General features: G+C 36.5%; 1 protein-coding gene across 1 annotated transcript; it reads left to right on the top strand.

The window, feature by feature from the left end:
• The first annotated feature begins 471 nt into the window (after positions 1–471).
• On the top strand, positions 472–20,290 carry MUC6 (mucin 6, oligomeric mucus/gel-forming). The gene is made up of 26 exons (XM_026796194.2): positions 472–514; positions 2,754–2,994; positions 3,618–3,744; positions 4,860–4,947; positions 5,347–5,456; positions 6,422–6,629; positions 7,406–7,528; positions 8,194–8,314; positions 8,633–8,771; positions 8,930–9,034; positions 9,375–9,447; positions 9,714–9,851; positions 10,686–10,847; positions 11,318–11,412; positions 12,068–12,200; positions 12,845–13,094; positions 14,253–14,305; positions 14,428–14,537; positions 15,286–15,437; positions 16,206–16,347; positions 16,811–16,921; positions 17,290–17,475; positions 17,891–18,130; positions 18,561–18,717; positions 19,453–19,596; positions 20,118–20,290. Exons 1-26 carry the CDS (start codon positions 472–474, stop codon positions 20,288–20,290), a joined length of 3,624 nt encoding a protein of 1,207 aa, XP_026651995.2.
• Positions 20,291–21,154: the final 864 nt, after the last annotated feature.

The raw sequence follows: 21,154 nt of genomic DNA, 5'->3' as shown, positions 1-21,154 counted from the left end.
GACAATCAGAATGTGGAATACTTCTTCCTCATCTTTATAACCAGCAGCCAGAGTGGGGTCAGAGTAGGACAGATTTCTGCTTCAGTGCTCAGCTGTGCCAGCTGCTGCCACACTTCTGGGTAGTTTACCAGCAGTTTTCCCTGAACTCCAAAGAATGACTAGTGTGCATCCATCCAAATCCAAATCTGTATGCAAAATTAACTCCAGCCACCTACTTACTGTAAATTTGTGCTAGTCTTTCTGAGTATGAAAAATACAAATAGTAAGGTACTACTCTCTTATTTGTGTAAAATAATCTGCAATGCCAAAACAAAAGAAATTAGTATAATATTTAAAATATTAGCTATCAGAAGTATGGTTGGAAAGGCAGGTATCCTTAAACTGTTAACTCATAATTAAAATTCAATGGCAAATTTTGACTGTAGTTATTGTCGAATTTTCTACTACAAAGAAATTTTGGTTCTGTTCAAAATGGTAGTGGACAAGGACTTGGAAGCCAGAGCACAAGGGAGTGGTAAGCAGAAAAATCTCAATAGCCTCACATAATTCCCTGAAAATAATTGGAGACTGAGAGAATATCTGTGGAAGTATAAATGCCTGATCTGATGGCAGTCTTCCCTTGGGCAAGCTTTTAATGGTCACTGCTGGAAATAAAATACAGAGCTACATCAACCCTTAGGCAGAGCCAACAATTTTCACATGTCCTTTTTTGAAGAAATGTGAGGCACTGACTTCTAAATTTGAATTTAATTAAATAGTCATTTAGTTTTCCATGTCCATGGCAAGAAGGAATAAATGTCATCGTGCAAACATGGTATATGTTATGGGATATGATGTTACTCTGCTACAGGATACAGAAGGCTATGGCCCTTCTGAAAACACAAAATTTTCACAAGATTCTTTCCAAAATAAGTAAGGACACAAGTCCTAATATTCTGATTTTTTTTCTCTCCTAGTCTATTTACAGACAATCTTCCTAGTAATTCATATTTTTAAGGTTTTACAGTAAAATACGCTTTGCTTCTGCAAACCATTAAAAATCAATTCTCTGTACTCCAAAGCTTGTTGCATTCCAGTAGCCGAATGAACTTCTTTATCCCATTTGGGGTAAATGTGGAGGTGTAGAAGAAAAATAATTATATAAAATGAAAATTTATTATAATAAGCATTTATTTAGACAGAAGAAACTGAGAGTGTCTTGAATTAGGAGAATTCTCATTCAGTATAAGCATAGAGAAGCTACATGGAGTTCATCCATAAAGTAAAAATAGCTGAAAGACTTTGTCTGACAAAAAATTCTCTACTATTTAGGAACTCATCTCTGTCTGCTCTCTGTTCCTACAGCAATAGAAACAGTAGAGCGTGACATAGACTAATTAAAAGAAAATCCCTAGATTTTATTTAGTAAAAGCTGAACTCAAAAGACAAATACATAATCTGGATTTAAACTTGCTTGAGTTATTGACATTCCCATCTGTTATTTTTCTTTGATAAGATTTAAATAAAAACAAATACAGTGACCATGCTCCTGTGTTTATTGAAAGGGGTGCCTCTTGCACTCTGACCATTGTGTAGCCCTGGGTAATCATTCCTTGGCACACTCTGGGGGTTGGTGGTCAGTATCACTCAGGCACGGTATATTAAACTAGCTGGACTTGGGCATGAAGGATCAGTGATAACAATCAGACAATTCCTATTTTCCAGTCAGACCTTCAGGACAGAACAGAAGTGTGGAAGAGGAGTACTTTTTGCCAACAGGTAACTGCTCACTGGGAAACAGTATTTTCTGCATCACCTGGATAAAACCATTTGTGCATTGTGCAGTTTTGATCTCTCCTTTACAGTTAAAAGAGATGTTTTGTCTTTAAAACAATAAATGTAAATTGCATGTAGACTTTGATAAACTTATCTGATACTTTGTAACTCTAAGATATATGCTAAGATACCTGAGCTTCATATGATACCATAAGCAGAAATAATTAAAAAATGAAAGTAACAATCTTAAGTCTGGAAATGCAGAACTGAGGACATGATTTTAGGTACTTCAATAAAATTATCAGCTTCAGAGGGACTGTTCAAATGCTGTAAGTAGGTGGAGAACTATGTAACAGCAGGTGCTGGAGTTGTATCTCTTTTTTTTTTTGGACTCATTTCCACATATGAACATCTGTCTATTCAGATGAACATTTCAGACTACTTCTTAAAAATTAAAACTGATTAAAACAATCCATATATTTATAAAAATGGCTGGAACTTTGTCACATAAATACACAGTTGAGAGGGTGTGGAATTACAAGCTGGGCTTTGAAGACTGTCTTTGGATATCTGGTGATTGACTGTGCAGTTAATCATGATAGAGTAATGCCATAGCTTGGTAAATGCTGTGCCTGAAATGTTAAGGCTCTGTCCAGTAACAAGCTGTCATCTTTGCAAACAGATCTAGCAGACTGAAATAAGAAGGTAAATCTTCATATTACCTTAGGAGTTGAAAGGGCTTTTCCTAATCTAGGAAGTTAGGGAATTCTCTGCTTACAGTAAATGAGAATTTTGCTCTCACTCCTAATATTGTTTCACTTCCTGACTTGAGATAAAATTCTGAGATTACAAAAGAATAAAAAAACAAACAGAGGGCTAGAATGTTGTTTACAGAATTAATCTGAGCAGAAGCTTAATAGCTTGTCCTAGTATTTATATTTGAAATGCTAATTAAAATGAGCAAATATGCTAAATCCATGTTTCTTTCTCTTTTGTAGTTTTGAGCAAGGATTCCTGTTCTACCTGGGGAGGAGGGCATTTTTCAACCTTTGATAAATACCAGTATGACTTCAGTGGGACTTGCAACTACATCTTCGCAACTGTATGTGATGAGACCAGCCCAGACTTCAACATTCAGTTCCGTCGTGGGCTGGACAAAAAAATTGCAAGGATCATTATTGAGCTTGGACCTTCTGTTGTCATTGTTGAGAAAGGCAGCATTTCTATCAGGAGTGTTGGGTAAGATTCTGCCATGAATGGGGCATGAAGTGCTTAGAGAAGGCAGGGAGTTTATGTAACAGGTGCAGGGAGTTATATAGCAGGTGCACTGATGACTGCTTTGTATCAAAAATGAATTAACAAATTACTAAAGTTAACACACCTAACTGAACTATACTCCCCTATATATTGCTTCCCATCAAGCACTCGTACTCTACAACATTCTCTTTATGGGTTTCTCTGATATTGTCAATTTTCAGTCATAGTTCTTATATTAAAATGCCATAGACTCTTCTCAGGATAATCAGCATTAGTTTCACTATAATCAGCTTCATGGTTCTTGAAACAAATAACTGTGCTCTAATAAAACCAAACCAAGTGAAGATGCCAAGTCCTGTGCAAGTATTGTCAGTAGTAGAATCACTGCAACCCATTTTTGGGTGATCCTACTATGAAACTGCTTATGTGGATTTTCAATCAACAGAAACCTTCATGTGTTTTGAAATGTCACAGTTAAAAAGGAAAAAAATTCTGTGTCATGTTGCTGCAAGTACTCAGACTGGGTATGTATCATATCCAAAATAAAAAACTAATACCTGCATAATCTTGCTATGAGATTGGTTTCTCTTCTCACCTTGTTTCAGTGTCATTCAGTTGCCTTACACCAGCAATGGAATCCAAATAGCACCTTATGGACGCAACATCCGCCTGGTAGCCAAGCTGATGGAGATGGAACTGGTGGTCATGTGGAACAATGATGACTACCTCATGGTTAGTAAAATGTTCTCATAGAGCAGGGAAGAAAATTCTCACTGATTTACTGGAATGGCAAGAACTCTCTGAACTTAATGGGTGCTTTTGCATGTATTTACTATTTTGATATTTATTCTTTTCCTGTTGTATCCATTCCTCTTGAAATAATCAGCTTTGCATATTACTTTCCCTTGCAGTGTTGGTAGTTAGCTAAAACCACCAGTGCTGAGATTTGTGGATACTTGCACACATTTTAATCTTTCCTCAGGGTGTTCCAGCAGCTGCAATCTTTTTCTTAAGAGATGTTTAAAGTTGTGTAGAACTTCATATTGGATGCCATAGTTTCAACTTTTTTATTGGGGTTCCCTGGGACGTCTTTTGGTTTCAAATCTCGAGTGCTTCTGCCAGTTTCTTTTCTCTTTCCTTTTTCAGAATCTTCTCAGGTTTTCTTTTGAAAATCCCCAATACACTTTCTCACTGTGACCTTCATATTATTACCACAAAAGACACTGAATTCTAAATTGATTAAGTTGGCTAAAACAAGGAGATGTAGAAAATTGTCTGGGAGATTTATCAGCATTATTATCACAAATATAAGAGAAAATGCTAGTGTTGGGTTAATCTGACTGTACAAAGAATATAGTTTTATTTCTCTGATCTAAGATTTTCATAATAATTCATTGTTTGTAGCCAGTAGTGATACTATCATTTTAGTCTCCAGAACAACAGAGAACTGAATAACCTTCTTCTGAAAATAGATTTTCTTCCTGTAACCTTAAGTTCCTTAAGAGAAGAAACCTGAAATTTGTGCTCTGTCAACAGAGATATTAGCAAGGCTTCAGCATTATTTTCTTTTTTTTCCTGGATCCTTAGAATGTTATCGCCCCTCAATTCCCTGTGTCTTCAAATCTTATTCTTTTTATTAAATACTAATTTTAAAAAAAATCACTATTTGCCTATTGGGAAAAGACTTCACTGTACACAAAATTCTTCCTCCAAAAAGTCACTGAAATTAATGAGAAGAATCACTTTTAATTGAGTGCTTGCACTGAATTTGTTTGAGAAAGGTATTGCTGTATAGATAATTATACTTAGGGTGATCCTTTAAAATATTTTGTTCTATTTTATTTTAGGTTTTGGCTGAAAAAAAATATATGGGGAAAACATGTGGAATGTGTGGGAACTATGATGGTTATGAATTGAATGAATTTGTCCGTGAAGGTAAGAGACAAGGACATCTCAGAAAGGAGGAGAATGAGTTAAAGTGAGTGAAGGTGAAAATTGAATACTGTGATAGCATTGCTGTGTATCAGAATTGAGTAAAGCAGTCCCATGGGGCACCAACATGCCTCATATGATTATGCTACACTCTGTTATCTGCAATAAGCATAATACAATGGGTTCCTCACACAAGTGATAAGGACTCTTATCTTTTAGAAACAGGTGGTAAGGATCACACTCTCCTGACTTCCACAAGAGGCAGTTGTTATCATTGGGAAAATTAACTAGTAGGACATTTAACAGTCAAAGAGTAAAATCTGAGTTTTGCTACATCACAGCAACAAGTAAACAAATCAATGCAGTCTTTTTCCTGACAAATTATAACCCTTTAATTTCCAGGTAAATTGCTGGATACATATAAATTTGCTGCATTACAAAAAATGGATGATCCATCAGAGATCTGCCTGTCTGAGGAGATACCAATTTCTGCTGTTCCTCACAAAAAATATGTAAGAAAGATCTTCTTGGATTCTCTGCAGCATGACTCTCAGCAGGGGGCAAGATAAATAGAAATCAACAACAGAGGGGTAGTGGTTTCATAAAAATTACTACCTATGAAAATAGGTACAGTCAACATCTGTATAGCATGATAGGAGGAAGAAAAGGAGTTCTTTGCATTAAAACCACATTTGAATAAAAGGCCACAGCTGATTTTGAGGCTAGATTTAAACCACTCATAAAAATCAACCAGCATTTAGCTCAGAACTTTCTGGGATTCCAAGCAGGTTATCACAGGAAATTCATGGAAACCAATAAAGCTTTAAGACCTTTTATCTAACACCTGGAGACCTGATAGTATAAGCTGTACAGATTTGAAGATATTCACAATGCCTACGACATATTGCCAGATAACACCACTGATAACAGGGACAACCACCATCCGCAGCTGTCACAGTTCTAAGTGAAAAGAAAATCAGTGTGCCTGAGAACCTTTGAGACCTTACACTGCAGTAGGCACATGATAGGCAACACAAACATGCAGGCACCAGAAATGTACCAAGTGTGTGCTCCAAGAGGAATGAATTTTGTGATCTTCTCATCTGGGATGTTTTTCTTGGAACATGTTGTCTCATGTTTGCCACGAGGCAACACATTTCCTGTGTGTAATGTTCTCAGCCATTTTTAGGGGGGCTGATGGCACAGAAAGTGACTTAATTTTCAACGTAATGAGAAGTGGAATTATTTCAATATATCAAGTTCTTTCTGTTGTACAATGAATTTATATTCCTTTCTATCTGTGAACTTCTCATGCATTTTAAGTCAAATATCCATTATAAAACTCTGGGGAGAAAAGCAAACAAAGTAACAAGAAAATCTAGCATATTACTAGGAATAACTAGCAGTGTTATTCCGCTGTGGTTTTCATATGAAGGAAACACCACCAGGAACAATATTCTTTCTTTTTTTTATTCAGGCTGTGATCTGCTCTCAGCTACTTAATTTGGTGTCACCAACCTGCAGTGTGCCCAAGGATAGCTTTGTCATTCGTTGCCAGCTTGATATGCAGGACTGCAGTGAGCCAGGACAAAACAACTGCACTTGCTCTACACTGTCAGAGTATTCCAGGCAATGTGCCATGTCCCACCAAATGGTGTTCAACTGGAGAACTGAAAACTTCTGCTGTAAGTTCAAATGGTTTATTCATGAGAGACTGTGCTTAACTTTTCTGTGTCTTAAATAGAGGGATAATGATAATAACTGGAATATTTTAAAAAGTCTCTACTGTCTTTAATCAAACAAATGATTTTCTACAGAGAACAGTGTTCTTTGATAAAGCTGTAAGGAGGGCAGGGAAGCCCCAAAGAGGAAAGCTCAAAACAGAGCTCCTATGTCTAGATCAGTGACAATAAAGTAGATAAACATCCACCAAGTGAAAACTGTTTAACTTCTCAAACTTCCTACAGGGGGCTGCTTGTTCTAAGAAGAGTTTTCTTATTACTGTACTTGGAAAATTAGCCAGTGAAGAGAGAGCACTTTTAAATAGCCCCCGAAGTCTTTGAATCTTTTTGCTAATAATTGCCATTGCTCCTTTTATTAAAATATGATTTTCAGTGGTCCTTTTCAGATGTTCTTATTTACAATGAGTACTTGGAAGCAAAACTTTGAAGTACTACAGAAATCTGATTTTTGGTACTTCATTAGGCTGCAGTATGGCCTGTTTGCCATTCTCCAAGCTACTGAAAAAATGTTTCCAATTTTTTGCGCAAGAAAAATTAAAGAAAGCCAGAGTGAATATATGATGATTTATGAATAAAGAGTACTCAAATGAAGAAATTAATATTGAAGCAGGATAAAAGATTGTTAGTGTCAGAAATCAGGTCTTTTCCTTGCTAGGTAGCAGGTGTAATATTCTATGTTTACACTTTAAAAATCTTAACACTCCCACTGTTTGTTGCAGCTGTGGGAAAATGTTCTGCAAACCAAATCTATGAGGAATGTGGTTCTCCGTGTATTAAAACCTGTTCCAACCCAGAGTACAGCTGTTCCAGTCACTGTACCTATGGCTGCTTTTGTCCAGAAGGTATCATTTCATCTTATTCTTAATGGATCACACAAATGTTTTTTGCGCATATCCAGTCAAGTGGAATGGACTGCTTAATAATGAACTAGCTGTGCATTTCAGGGCATTGTGCTGCTAGAACTGCTCTTTCTCAGGTAACATAATGTAACTGGAGTCTTGAGTAATTGTGGTCCTTCAAGATGGTTGGTCACTCTTCACAAGAACAGAGCTATGAATACATTTTCTCACAAGGCCATGGTTTGTGATGGGATAAAGATATGCCGTCTGCTTAAAGTTCTTTACTTAAATATACATTGATCGGACACCAGGAAGAGGTAGCATGCTTTAGAGTATTTCTGCAGTATTATGGGAATTTTGTAAATTCCCTTTAAAATAATTCAAGATCAACTCATTACAGAAATTGTGATTATTACTATCATTTGTATTTCAAAATAGGACAATTGACTTTGCTTTCATATGACAAAGTAGTCAAAAGCTGTTGTCACTTGTGAATATTCAGTTTCATTTCAATTAGGAGAAAATATCCTGCGTGTTACATCTCGGAGTATGGACACTGGCTGTGCAAGAATAGCATTCTCAGGCTAATTTCAGAAAGCACTCAAGCCATAATTACTGTAGTGCTAAATGAGGATGGAGAAAAATGTTTTGTTTATCTTCTTTGGCAGGAACTGTTCTTGATGATATCTCGAAGAATCGGACATGTGTTCACATCAGCCAGTGTCCATGTACACTGAATGGGAAAACATATGCTCCTGGTGAGACAATGAAAGCAGCTTGTAGGACCTGGTGAGTAGCAACAGATACTTCCATGGGAGAATAAAAAATACCTTTACCAGACCATTGGAAAATTTTGCCTAAAAATTTTTTTCGAAGGGCAGCACCTTTCACAGTTTTGCAAAGTTTACTGACAATCCATACAAGAGTTTTGCAATTTTGAATTAAGATGAGCAACTTAAACTGATATATGTAGACAAAGGAAATCAAAGCATAGGAAACAAAAAGAGATAAGTGATAAAAACAACGTATTTCATTGCTAGGAAGTGTCTGAGCTTTTAGAGCATGAAGAAAAGAATAATCTTGCACAGAATTTCTTGTTTTCTGCAGTAAATGTGTGATGGGTCAGTGGAACTGCAAAGACTTGCCCTGCCCTGGAAGGTGTTCACTGGAAGGAGGCTCCTTTGTTACCACGTTTGATTCGAGGCCATATCGATTCCACGGGGTTTGCACTTATGTTCTTATGAAGGTAATTTCAACAGACTATCAGATGGATATATTTTAGTCAGTATTTGGTTTCCTATTGGAACACAAACTGAGGACTTCATAAGATACACATTTATTCTGCGAAACATTGTTATACTAACATGGCTTCCCTTTTTACTTTTGTTTTCCATTTCCTTCCAGAGTTCCAGCCTGCCACACAATGGAACCCTAATGGCTGTGTATGAAAAGACTGGTTATTCTCATTCTGAGACCTCACTTAGTGCTATAATTTACCAATCTACAAAGGTAGGTATTCCCTCCACAGGTTCCATCCAGGATTTTATCACTAGATTAGCAAAATAAGTGCTCAAAGTCATTGCTGGTAGCTTGAACTCAAAAATTATGGTGGATAAATACTGAAGATATGTTTCTGCTCATGTATACACAGTAAAGATCTCAGTTGCTACATCAACTCAGGAAGGTATTTTCAGAGTGAAAGCTAAAAGCAGCATGTTATAGTTTGAGAAAATGCTTGAATTAATTTTTTTTCTTTTACATAGATCATCGACAGTACAGTTGCTTAACTTAACATATAAATACCATCTGTAAAGATAGTTACTTCTGGTTCCATGTCCTCTTCTTACAGGACAAAATTGTGATTTCTCAGAATGATCTCCTTACTGATGATGATGAACTCAAGCGGCTGCCGTACAGATCAGGTAAAAAACAAAGGGGGAATATAAGTTATATCCAAATTAAATTGTCTGTTTTTACACAACCCAGCATCTTTCACAATCTTTCAATTGCTAATACCAGGGGTTTTAGAGGAAGGTTAAAGTCTATCCTGCTGCATCTGTTCCTCTGTGGAGAGTTGTGTGTGGGAGAAGAGTTGTAGACAGAGTGCTAGAACATTTATATATGTGTTAAAATCGTTACCTTGCAGCATCACCAACATCTCTATTTTTAAACGTGCTTGTTCCTTCAGGAGACATCACTGTTTTCAGACAGTCCTCCATGTACGTTCAGATGCATACAAACTTTGGGCTGGAACTTGCAGTTCAAACGTCGCCTGTGTTCCAGGCCTACGTGAAAGTTGGATCACAATTCAAAGGCAGAACACTTGGTAAGTAAGCAAATCCCCTTGCAAAAGAGGAAATGTAGGGAGTATAATTTTGATAACTTAGTATTCATCTTTTAGGAAATCAATTTTCTTCTCGAGATTCAGAGAAAAAAAAAAACATTGGAAACTGAATTGATTTTTCACTAATAACTTTAAAATTAATCAAAGAAACTAAAGGTGTTGCATTTTTCATACATAACACAATGCTGTTCTGTACTTTATGTGTGCCTTTTTAAATATGTGGTATACTACATAATGAAGGAGCAACAAATAAGTCTGTGTGGTCTCTGCATCTTGGAGCACAAAGTTCTTTGAATGTAGTGCACGACCACTGTAAACACAATGAGCATGAGAATCTAAAAGCTTCTGAGCTGGAAATCACCAGATGGAGATGTTTATTGCACAGCAACATTAGCCACACAAGTGTATTATGCATTCTGATTAGGGGGAATTACAGAGAGGCTTTGGCTTTTACAAAAGCCTAAATGCATATTCTTTGTCATTATGCATTTAATATACGTAAGAAAACATGCAACTTCAAAAGTTTTTCATGGCCTTTCTTTTTAACATTATTTAAAACCACTTTTTTCTGAAAAAAGACAAAAACTTCTGTATGATTTTGTCATTGACTAGAAGCTGACACTCAACTTGAGGAGGCAGAGGCTCAGTGACTTAATATGTACATAATCAACATTCTCTGGCTACTTGACCTGAGTAGTCATTGACACTCTATGTGGAACTTCTGAATCAATTGTCTCACTGTTATAGAATGAAACATAGGCCACTGTGCACATGTTCTTTAATTTCCGCCATCCCTTGCATTTCTGATGTTGTCAGGTTTGTGTGGCAATTACAATGGAGACACTACAGATGACTTCATGACTAGCATGGACATCACTGAAGGGACAGCCTCCCTGTTTGTAGATTCCTGGAGGGCAGGAAATTGCCATCCTGCCTTAGAGAGAGAGACTGACCCTTGTGCTTTGAGCCAACTGAACAGTAAGTACATGATGCTGTGGTAACTAATCTCTCCAGCTGGCTTTGTCTGACACTTCCATAAGCCCATACCAGGGAAATGAGAGAGCTGCGCAGAAACAGAGACTGAGAGGATTGGACCTCACAAATTCAGATCTGGGATTGAGATGATGAATGAGAGTGGTTTGATCTGTCTAGTGAAACTGCAATGTCCACAGGTGTCTTAGGTTTGCTCAGCAGTACTGAGACTGAAATCCAGGTTTTCTCTTCCCAACTCTCTATTGCTATTGGTCTTAAAAAATAAATTGTGAAAAAGAAAAAAAAGCTCTCCTGAGCTACTTGTACAAGAATAGAGTCTGCAAGCTAACAAGCTAGGAATTGTCCTATTGTTCAGTGCATCATTGCCGAAAGTTCGCCTAAACCACCAAATTTTTGAAATTTTCCATTTCCCCCCTAACTTTCCCTTTTTAATGTTTATTGTTTACTTTCATTAGAAATATCTGCTGAGACTCATTGCTCCGTTCTGACCAAGAAGGGTACAGTGTTTGAGAAATGCCATGCTGTGGTGAACCCCATTCCTTTCTACAAGGTATGAAGTTATTATGATGGATGTTGTACAGAAGGAGTCCAAATATAAACCAGATTGTACTCATATATGGTGTCCCACGCATTGAATCAGCAATGCAGAGAAGCTTAGGAACAGGTCTGGTTTTGAAAATTATGTCTCCACCACACTGAAAGTCTGTTTGGTCACAGGCACCAGTCCCATCCCTGTGAATCAGAAAATATTTTTGCTCATGCTGCAGTTGTCCATGACAACAACTTTAACTGTGCAAAATGTCGATTTTACCATGTGTATAATTGAGTTTAGTACTTGTCAATCTACACAAAACATTTTGAATATTAAAAATGAGAAGCAGCAAATGAACAAAGGCATTTTTTAGGGTACTAAGTATATTTTATTTACATCAGCAATGCAATTACTCAGATATTTTCCATGAGATTTAGTTATGCAGTAATATGTATCTTGTGTGACTTAGTTCTGTAGTTCAGCATAGAATCACATTGGTTGGGAAAGATTTTTGAGATCATTGAGTCCAACCATAAATACAACAATGCCAAGTCCACCACTACACCACGTCCCTAAATGTCACATCCACATGTCTTTCAAATACCTTCAGGGTTTAGCACTTCCAAATGTCTGGTCCCCAGTAACAAAGTATTCTCTGTGTGTTGGGTTTCAGAGATGTGTCTACCAAGCCTGTAATTATGAGGAGACCTTTCCTTATATTTGTTCTGCACTGGGATCATATGCACGAGCATGCAGCTCCATGGGTTTAATCCTTGAGAACTGGAGGAGCAGTATGGACAATTGCAGTGAGTACCTGAACCAGCTCTTAGTGGTCTGCCATCAGATGAGTAATGAGGAAATAGTGATCAGAAAGAAGACCTGCAATTGGGTAACAAATATCCAACTATTAGATACCTTTCTAGTGTCTGTCTCAACAGGGTTGTTATTTCAAGACTATATGAAAAAGATTATTCATATGCTTTAAGGTGAGCATGTGGATGCTTCCGGGACTTGATAATTAACATATAGAATAGCCAGAAAAATAAAGCTATCCTGTAAAATGGGAAAGAACTAGGGAAAGCTGACTACAGATTTTCTTTTATAATTTTGTAACTCAGACACATGCATGGGTTTCACTGTTACTCAAAAATACACTGATATTTCTGCTAAGCTTCCTTTGCATTATTAAATTCCAAGATTCACAAAAAAGCTGTAAGGTATTTTACCTGCCTGAAACTACTGAACAGCTGCATAGTTTGCTGTTAAGTCTTGGTCTGCAAAATGTTTTGCTAGAGCTCCACATCCACAGGAAGAGAAGCAGCTGGAAGCATTAAGCAATGAAACTATTGGCACAAAATAAGCAGCACATAATAAGCAAAAGGACATTATCTTTTACAAGGAAGACAGTCAGTAAATGAAGTTTAACATACACTCTTGTCTTGTTTTATAGCCATTACTTGCACTGGCAATCAAACATTCAGCTACAGCACTCAGGCATGTGACAGGACATGCTTGTCACTCTCCAACCGAGCCCTGGAATGCCATCCAACTGATATTCCTATTGAAGGCTGCCAGTGTCCTAAAGGAATGTACCTGAACCACAAGAATGAGTGTGTTCATAAATCTCATTGTCCTTGCTACTTAGAGGACAGAAAGTACATCCTGCCTGACCAGTCAACAATGACTGGTGGGATCACCTGGTAAGTGTGTCAGGTTTAAAGGAGAACAAAGTGAAAATGGAGAAGAGGGGGTCGTCATGTCTCTGTCAAGGGTCAACTGCAGTAAGCAGAGAAGCACCACGCAGCTACTGACTCATTCCAGCAGGATGTGGAGGAGAATCAGGACAACAGCAAGAAACCTTATGGGTAGAGATATAGACAGTTTACTAATTTTTTTAATGAATAATAAGCAAAAAGCTTATTTAAAAGCAAAGCAGCATGAACAATCAAAGCAAAGTAAGGAATTGATTCAGAACTTCCTGTCAGCAGGCAGCCACTCAGCCATTCAGATGTTTCCAGGAAAACATGGATTTGCCATGCATAATGGTTTGCTGGGAAGATGATTTGCCATGCATAATGGTTTGCTCAGAACATCCCTCCTTCTTCCTTCTTTACCTGAGCTTTTATTGCTGAGCTTGATGTGGTATAGTATGGAATCCTTCTTTGGTCAGTGGGCCAGCTCTCCTGGGTGTGTCCCCTCTCAGTTTTGCTCAGAATGAAAACACTTTGCTTCTCAGCCTCCTCTCTGGCAGGGCAGCCTGAGGAGAAAGAATGCTGGGACCCTGTTCGGCACCAGCTAAAACAACATTGTGTTATCAACAACGTTTTGGTCACAAATCCAAAACACAGCACCACTGAGCTGCTAAAAAGAAAATTAACCCCATTCCAGCCCAAACCAATACAGTCTCCTTTATTTTTAATAGCATAAATTTATTTTTCAAGACAACTTTTTTGCCCTTTTCTAAACTACAGATATTCTAACTGAGCAGAAAACATGTTACTTACCTTCAGCTTGGAAATGTTACAGAGAAAAATAAAAAATAATAGCTGAGATCTCATTATTCCTACTAGGAGATTTTGTCAACAGCACTTAGCTATATTCCAGACAAACTTCTGGAATAACTTGATAGGCCATCCTCATAGTGACAACTGCCTATTAATGATAACAGGCATTCACTTTCCAAAATGATGTTACTTTATAATACAAAAAGTGAAGAGACACGTTCAAGACTCATATTCCACTTCAAAGGATGGGAAGGAGGTAGTAACATGAAGGAGACATTTTTAATAAAACAATTTTGCAAAAAATCAAAATTTCTTTCTTAGAAGAGATTTTCATTGATTTTTTTTTCTTCCTAGCTACTGTGTTAATGGGAGACTAAGTTGCACAGGCAAACCTCAAAATCCTGCAGGTAGGAGTCTGATATTGTTTACTTAGAAATATTTTCTGTCCTTTATTTTGTAAAATGACTACTTCACTGTTCTCTTCTATGTTAATTTCTCCTCAATGTTAATTTTTCTTCCTTTTTCCTAGAAAACTGCAAAGCTCCTAAGAAATACATATCATGTTCTGACAATTTAGAAAACAAGTATGGAGCTGCATGTGCCCCTACCTGTCAAATGCTGGCTACTGGAATTGAATGTGTGAGTTTCACAGCTCTGGGATATTTATCATTTTGAGAGAGGTAGAATGTTCTAGTTGTTACTTAAAACTAGACTACATTGCTTCTAGTGAAATTAAAGGAATTATTTTATTTTACATGATGCAGTTAAATATCAGGCTGCGGGCAAAAACTTGTACATATATTTAAGAAGTTATTAAAGAAAGTAATTGCATGAAATAATGAATTAAATTCTATTAGAATAAAAATCCATTAAGGATGCTTAACTACATGGCTATAATCTCTGGCTCAGGTACTCCATAAACTGTGACTTCATGTCAATGGAAATATGGGGTTTATGCTTCCTGTTCTATTTTTTCTCAACTCTTTGCTGCTGTTGATCACAGAATGCAGGAGACCTGGGCTAGGTGAAGATCTGGGCTGTCCTAATAGGGTTTTCCTGTATTAAGGAAACAGACTAATTGGAAAAATTGTAATAAGCTTCCTTGATATGAAGAATATTCTGTTTTACTGTTTTTGAAAGACTGGTAGTGATGGAAGATAAATTTTTCAGTCTTCAGGTATGTTTAGTATCTCAGACCACAAGTATAAGTTACAGCTTCAATGAAACTAGTTCAACTGACAGCATATTAATACAAGGAATATCACAAAACTAAAATCAAGCCCAAACAGAACTTGGCACAGATTCACTCTTGACACCATTCACATCTAAGATAAAATGCATCTCACAATCTTTTCTTTTTGTTTTGCAATCTGTTGGCCTTTCCCAGATACCCACAAAGTGTGAATCAGGCTGTGTCTGTGCTGAGGGCCTCTATGAAAATCTCGATGGCAAGTGTGTGCCAGCTGAGGAGTGTCCATGTGAATATGGTGGCCTTGCTTATGGAAGAGGTGAACAAATCCAGACAGAATGTGAGATCTGGTAAGAATCACAGGGTTTGTCATTGCAAATCTGTTTCACTGAAATTTACAGTCACATAAAAATAAGTGTTTAACTGACGTGAGAGTAGGAAATGGCAACAGCTGAAAGGAAGAAATACCATGACAGAGTACAGGGATTAACAGGAGAGAGAAGCTTAACATTTGATAATATGTGTATGAAATAAGAGTCATTGTACCAGCTTCAGGGATAATTTCTGCCTTATGTATGTTCAGGAATAAAGGCATCAGTAGGGCCTGTGACTGTAAATGATATAAAGTCAAGTATTATTAACAACCCACTTAAGTAAAGATGAGGGCAAAACCTATCTTGCTTTTCTGTAGATAAAAGCAACCACCCCCAAAAAGATTCTCGTCTCTTTAGCAGCTTTCTCAAAGTACTTTATTCCCTTTCCAGTTATTAATCTATTATTAAAAAAAAAAAAACCCAACACTCCCCAAACTACACAGAGCAGTGATTTCTGATCTCATTAAGAGCAAAAATAAATGGGTTTATATACTTTCTTTAATGAAAAAAGTACAAAAATACAAAAAGTACAAAGTACAAAAAGGTTTCTTCTTTATTATTAATTCATTTTCTAGGCAGTCCATAAATTTTAATTCTGGTTCTTATATTAACCATAACTTGGTCTCAGTATACATAAATCAATTAATTGAACATGTTATTGATAAAAGTGGATATGTATAAAAATAAGCAGGTGAAGATGGCATTTCCTTGAAATCTGAGTGTGGTTTCTGTTCTCACTCCCAGCACTTGCACAAAAGGCAAATGGAAATGTGTTCAGAAAACAAGGTGTTCCTCCACCTGTAATCTGTATGGAGAAGGCCACATCACCACCTTTGATGGACAGCGCTTTGTGTTTGATGGCAACTGTGAATACATATTGGCGATGGTAACCTGCTCCCTTCTGGTTATTGCAGCAGCATCTCAGCACCAAGAAATAGCTGGGTTTAAGAGACTAATAAAAATGTGCTAGGATGCATCAATAAACAATACAGCACTTTGAATCTTTATAACCACTTACTGAGTTTCTATATATTATGTTTATTTCAATGCTTAGAATGAAAATATTTTACTTCTAAAAACCATAATTTTCATCCAATTATGACCAATTTTATATTTTAAATAATATGTTTAAATAGTCATTGTATTCTGTACCAGATAAATACATCTTTTAGGGAAGTTACATCAGTTTGACCAGCAAAGCAGAGGTCATTGCCTCATAAAACGGTATTACTCGTAACATTTTAAGCATCCTGTGTTTTCTTATACTTTAATGTTTTAAGTTGGAAGACTTCAGGCACAGTCTACTGAGCCTTTGTGCTTCTTGTGGTTTGTTTTGGGTATTTTTTTAGGATGGCTGCAGTGTACACAGACCCATTTCCTCTTTCAAAATTGTTACTGAGAATGTCATCTGTGGGAAATCAGGAGTTACGTGCTCCAGATCCATCAGCATTTACCTTGGGGTAAGCTCTTCTTTCTGCCATTATCTAGCTGAATAGATTTTAAGAACAGGTTTTCTTCACTTATTGGAAGCTTTAGCTGTGTCTTAAGAGAAGACTTCACTTACAAGATCTATGTGCTAAACCCAGAGCCTTGGTTTTAGTAGGAAATGCCATAGCTGTTTGCTTGGGTTTTTAAAATTCTCATGTTGTGTTTCATTCTCCAAGAATCTTGTCTATGTAGAAGCCAGGAAATTTTTAAGTTTACTCTGCAGTGAATTGCTCAATCAAAAAAATACTGTTTTCCTTCTGCAGTATCACAGCAGCTGAACTTCAGCAAGGAAAATCCTGAAACTTGATAAGTTGTAACTCCCAAATAAATTTTCTTCCAGAATCTGACAATCATACTGAGAGACGAAACCTTCGCTATTTCTGGGGAAAATCCTGGTATAAAATACAAAGTGAAAAAGAATGCCCTTCACCTGATGTTTGATATCATTATCCCAGGAAAATACAACATGACTCTTATTTGGAATAAGCACATGAACTTCTTCATCAAGATCTCCAGAGAAACACAGGTATTGCAGAATAATTTCCTTAAAGTGTCCCTCCATTGAAATTGAACATTTGATTATGGTTGCCTTGAATCTCTGTGATGGCAAAGATTTTCCAGAACTGCTACCAGCAATTAACTTTTATCATTATCTCCAAAACAGCAGAGATCTTCACAAAAGGCTAACTTTTAAGGGATTTCTATACTGCATTCAGGAAATTTTTGGGCTAAGTGTTTGTAATTTTTGCAATTGCACATTTGAATTTGATCTCTAAATGTGAGAGTTTACAGTTTAGAGGACAAACCCATGCACAAGTATGTTATGAGAGAGTATTTGTAGATGACATTGACTCCTAAAGCACAGGAAACAGTCAGTGACCAAAAGGAAAGGTGAGAACTTTAACTTGCTGAATTGATATTGGTACTTTCATTGAATCTAGGAAACCATCTGTGGTTTGTGTGGGAACTATAATGGCAACATGAAGGATGACTTTGAAACTCGAAGCAAGTATGTGGCATCAAACGAGCTGGAATTCGTCAACTCTTGGAAAGAGAATCCCCTCTGTGGGGATGTGTACTTTGTAGTGGACCCCTGTAGTAAGAACCCTTATCGTAAAGCATGGGCAGAAAAGACATGTTCCATCATCAACAGCCATGTTTTTTCTGCCTGTCACAATAAGGTAAGAATTTATTTGCTCTTTTTTTATTTATAAGCATAATCCGTATTCTTCCAAATGCTCACACTCCAACAGGTGATTTTCTATTTGGTAAAATGTTTCAACAAAATACATATAAAAATGCTTATGGCTCACATTTATGTTAATTTTCTTTTTCTTTTTTTTTTTTTGCACTTCACGAGCCCTTTTGTGAACACAAACCCTATGTATGCTGTTAACTGACTAGCTAAAACGACAAGAGCGAAAAAAGAATGAAGACTTAAGAATCGGGAATTAGTCGATCTGTTGGTGATACTTGATATTGATCAATGCATTTTCAGGTGGTGAAAACCAGTGAGAAATGTGGATAATGCTGCAGTGGCTATGCATATACACAGAGCATAATAGGCACAAACTAATCTTGGAAAATGAATCCCTTCCTTTTGCCATGCAGGTGAATCGGATGCCCTACTACGAGGCCTGTGTCCGGGACTCCTGTGGGTGTGACATTGGAGGGGACTGCCAGTGCATGTGTGACGCCATCGCAGTCTATGCCATGGCATGCTTGGAAAAGGGCATCTGCATTGACTGGAGGACTCCTGAGTTCTGTCGTGAGTTTCCTTAAGCTCTCCTTAAACAGGTTTAAGAGATTTTTATTAACAGTATATTCATTTGGCAGCATGGGAAACAGTAATAACTACCTCAAAGTTTGCATTTTGTCTATGGGCAAAGAGTTAACTTTAGTCACCCAGGTTTTGAAATCTGTACTTTACCAAAATATTTTAATTCTTTTTACCATGGAATAATGAGAAAATAATGTGCTCACAGAAAGCAGATTGTTTCTTCTGCTATCAGTGTATAGCAGAAGTGTGTAGTGTACTGTGAGTTTGCCAGCAGAGAAAGCATGAAATTGTAAAAAAATATGTTTCATTTGAGCTATGGTGAAATCAATTTCTGTGTGGATGTCAAGGGAATATAAACAGCTGTGTTGGCTGGGACACTGTAAAACAGGAAAATGACATCAAGGTGTTCCAAAACAGCAAATACAAAGGAAAAAAGAGGATGAACATGCTACAAATCAATGTTAGAGTTGTCATCTTTGATGATTTTTTTCCACATTTCAATCTACTGTGTATGAAAAGTTGTGGAAATGTCATCATTCTGTACTTGCAAAAAAGAATCTGACTTCCGTGAGTTAAAATATTTACATCCGAAGCTAATCACTGCAGTGAAGTTTTTTTTTATTCCAACTGTTAATTGATTTTGTCTTCCTTCTAGTACTTTGGAAGTATCATGTTATTAATTTGAAAAACAAAAATCTTCTCTCTTGCTTGTCCTTTCTTTAGCTGTCTATTGTGAGTATTACAATTCTCATAAAAGAAAAGGAATTGATGATGCTTTTTCCCATGGCTACGACGATGACAAATGCAGCTGGCACTACAGGCCTTGTAACTGTCCAAATCAAAACTACAAATATGTCAATATTGAAGGTAATAATCTCTACTACTGTAAACCAGGAAACAGTAACATAAAAAAAAAAAAAACAGCACTGAAACAATTATCAGTCATGCCACAGTTCAATAATGATAATCTAATTGATGTTATTTTTGAAGAAGTTTTGCTGATATTTCCCTTACTAGTAGTGTTTTAAATACATAATCAACTCAGTAGATGTACTAAATTTAGCATTATATCAAGCTCAGGCTGTCTGGAAGAGAAATTCTGACTTGCACCAAATCAAAAGAATGCACTCTACTTAGGAAAGAAAATGTGGAGAGAGAAATTAATATTTTTATTAAACAAATGGATATAGCTGGAGAAACTATACAAATTCCTACATAGACAAAACCTCTTTCTGAGGATAACATTGGAAATACTTACCTAAATAGATGATGTTGAATGTGATACTTTTTTTAAAAAACAGATATATAATATTTAATTAACACTATTTATAATTGAATATGTCTTTCTCTGAGAAATGTAAAACAAACTTCTCTTCCCCTTTCTTCAGGCTGTTACAACTGCTCTCATGATGAATACTTTGACCATGAAGAAGAAAGGTGCATGCCATGTGGTAAGCAGCATTTCTTTCTCCACAGTAACTTGAAAACCACACTACAACTTTTGCACAGACTCAGAGAAGATATTTTTCTAGTATCTCTCCATAAACGAGTGTTCATCTAAACACAACTTTCTTTCAAAATAAACCCATTACTATACTGCTTGTAAAATACAGTATTGGTGTTCTAATCTGTGTGAGTCACAGGCTCAGCAGAGCTGTGAGTCTCAGAGGTGTTCAGCACATTTCACAGGAAAAAAAGGGAAACGTGTAGCAGAAGAGCAGATTTAGCTACTGGACTCAGTTAATATGTTTCTAGATTATTTTTTGTTAACTAGCTTGAGGTTTATTACCATATATCTTATTTCCATGAAAACCTATCTTAATAAATAAGGTTTTGGATAGACTCTAGCTGGACAGTTTGGATTTTCATGCAGATGTAAAAAAATATTAAGAACAAATGTTTTTTAAGAAAAATTAAGAATAAAATTAAGAACAAAATTCTCAAACAAAATTCTGTCTTGGATAACCAGGATCTCAGCTAGTGATCTCCCTTACATAGAAAACAATGTTCCAGTATCCCTGAAAACTGAGGTGCCCTTAGCCATAAAAGTCATAACAAAGATAGAAAAACTTACTAGTGTTCATTATAATAATGAGATGTATTGATTTCTTTGTAATTAAGTCCTTTGATGTGAATTTGACCACTGAAATATGTAAGATTAAATACTTTCAGGAATAGCTCAGTAATTAGCACAGTTCTTGGAATCCAATTCAATGAGATGTACCTTATCTGGGATATTTTAATATGTTTTTATTCACAAATATAACCTGTTTTGCCTTTATGTACCAGGACAAGTAAATGTTACCACCACACCTGAACCATCTTCACCTTTACCAGGTTAGTTTACACAGTTGGCCAATTGTGTAACTTACACACTGATATTATGTCCTGATAAGTGTTTATGAAATCAATAATGTCCTTTTTT

Source organism: Zonotrichia albicollis, chromosome 6, assembly GCF_047830755.1.
Source record: "Zonotrichia albicollis isolate bZonAlb1 chromosome 6, bZonAlb1.hap1, whole genome shotgun sequence".
NCBI lineage: Eukaryota > Metazoa > Chordata > Aves > Passeriformes > Passerellidae > Zonotrichia > Zonotrichia albicollis.
The sequence above is the reverse complement of the archived record's forward strand: the minus strand, read 5'-3'. Positions and strand labels throughout refer to the sequence as shown.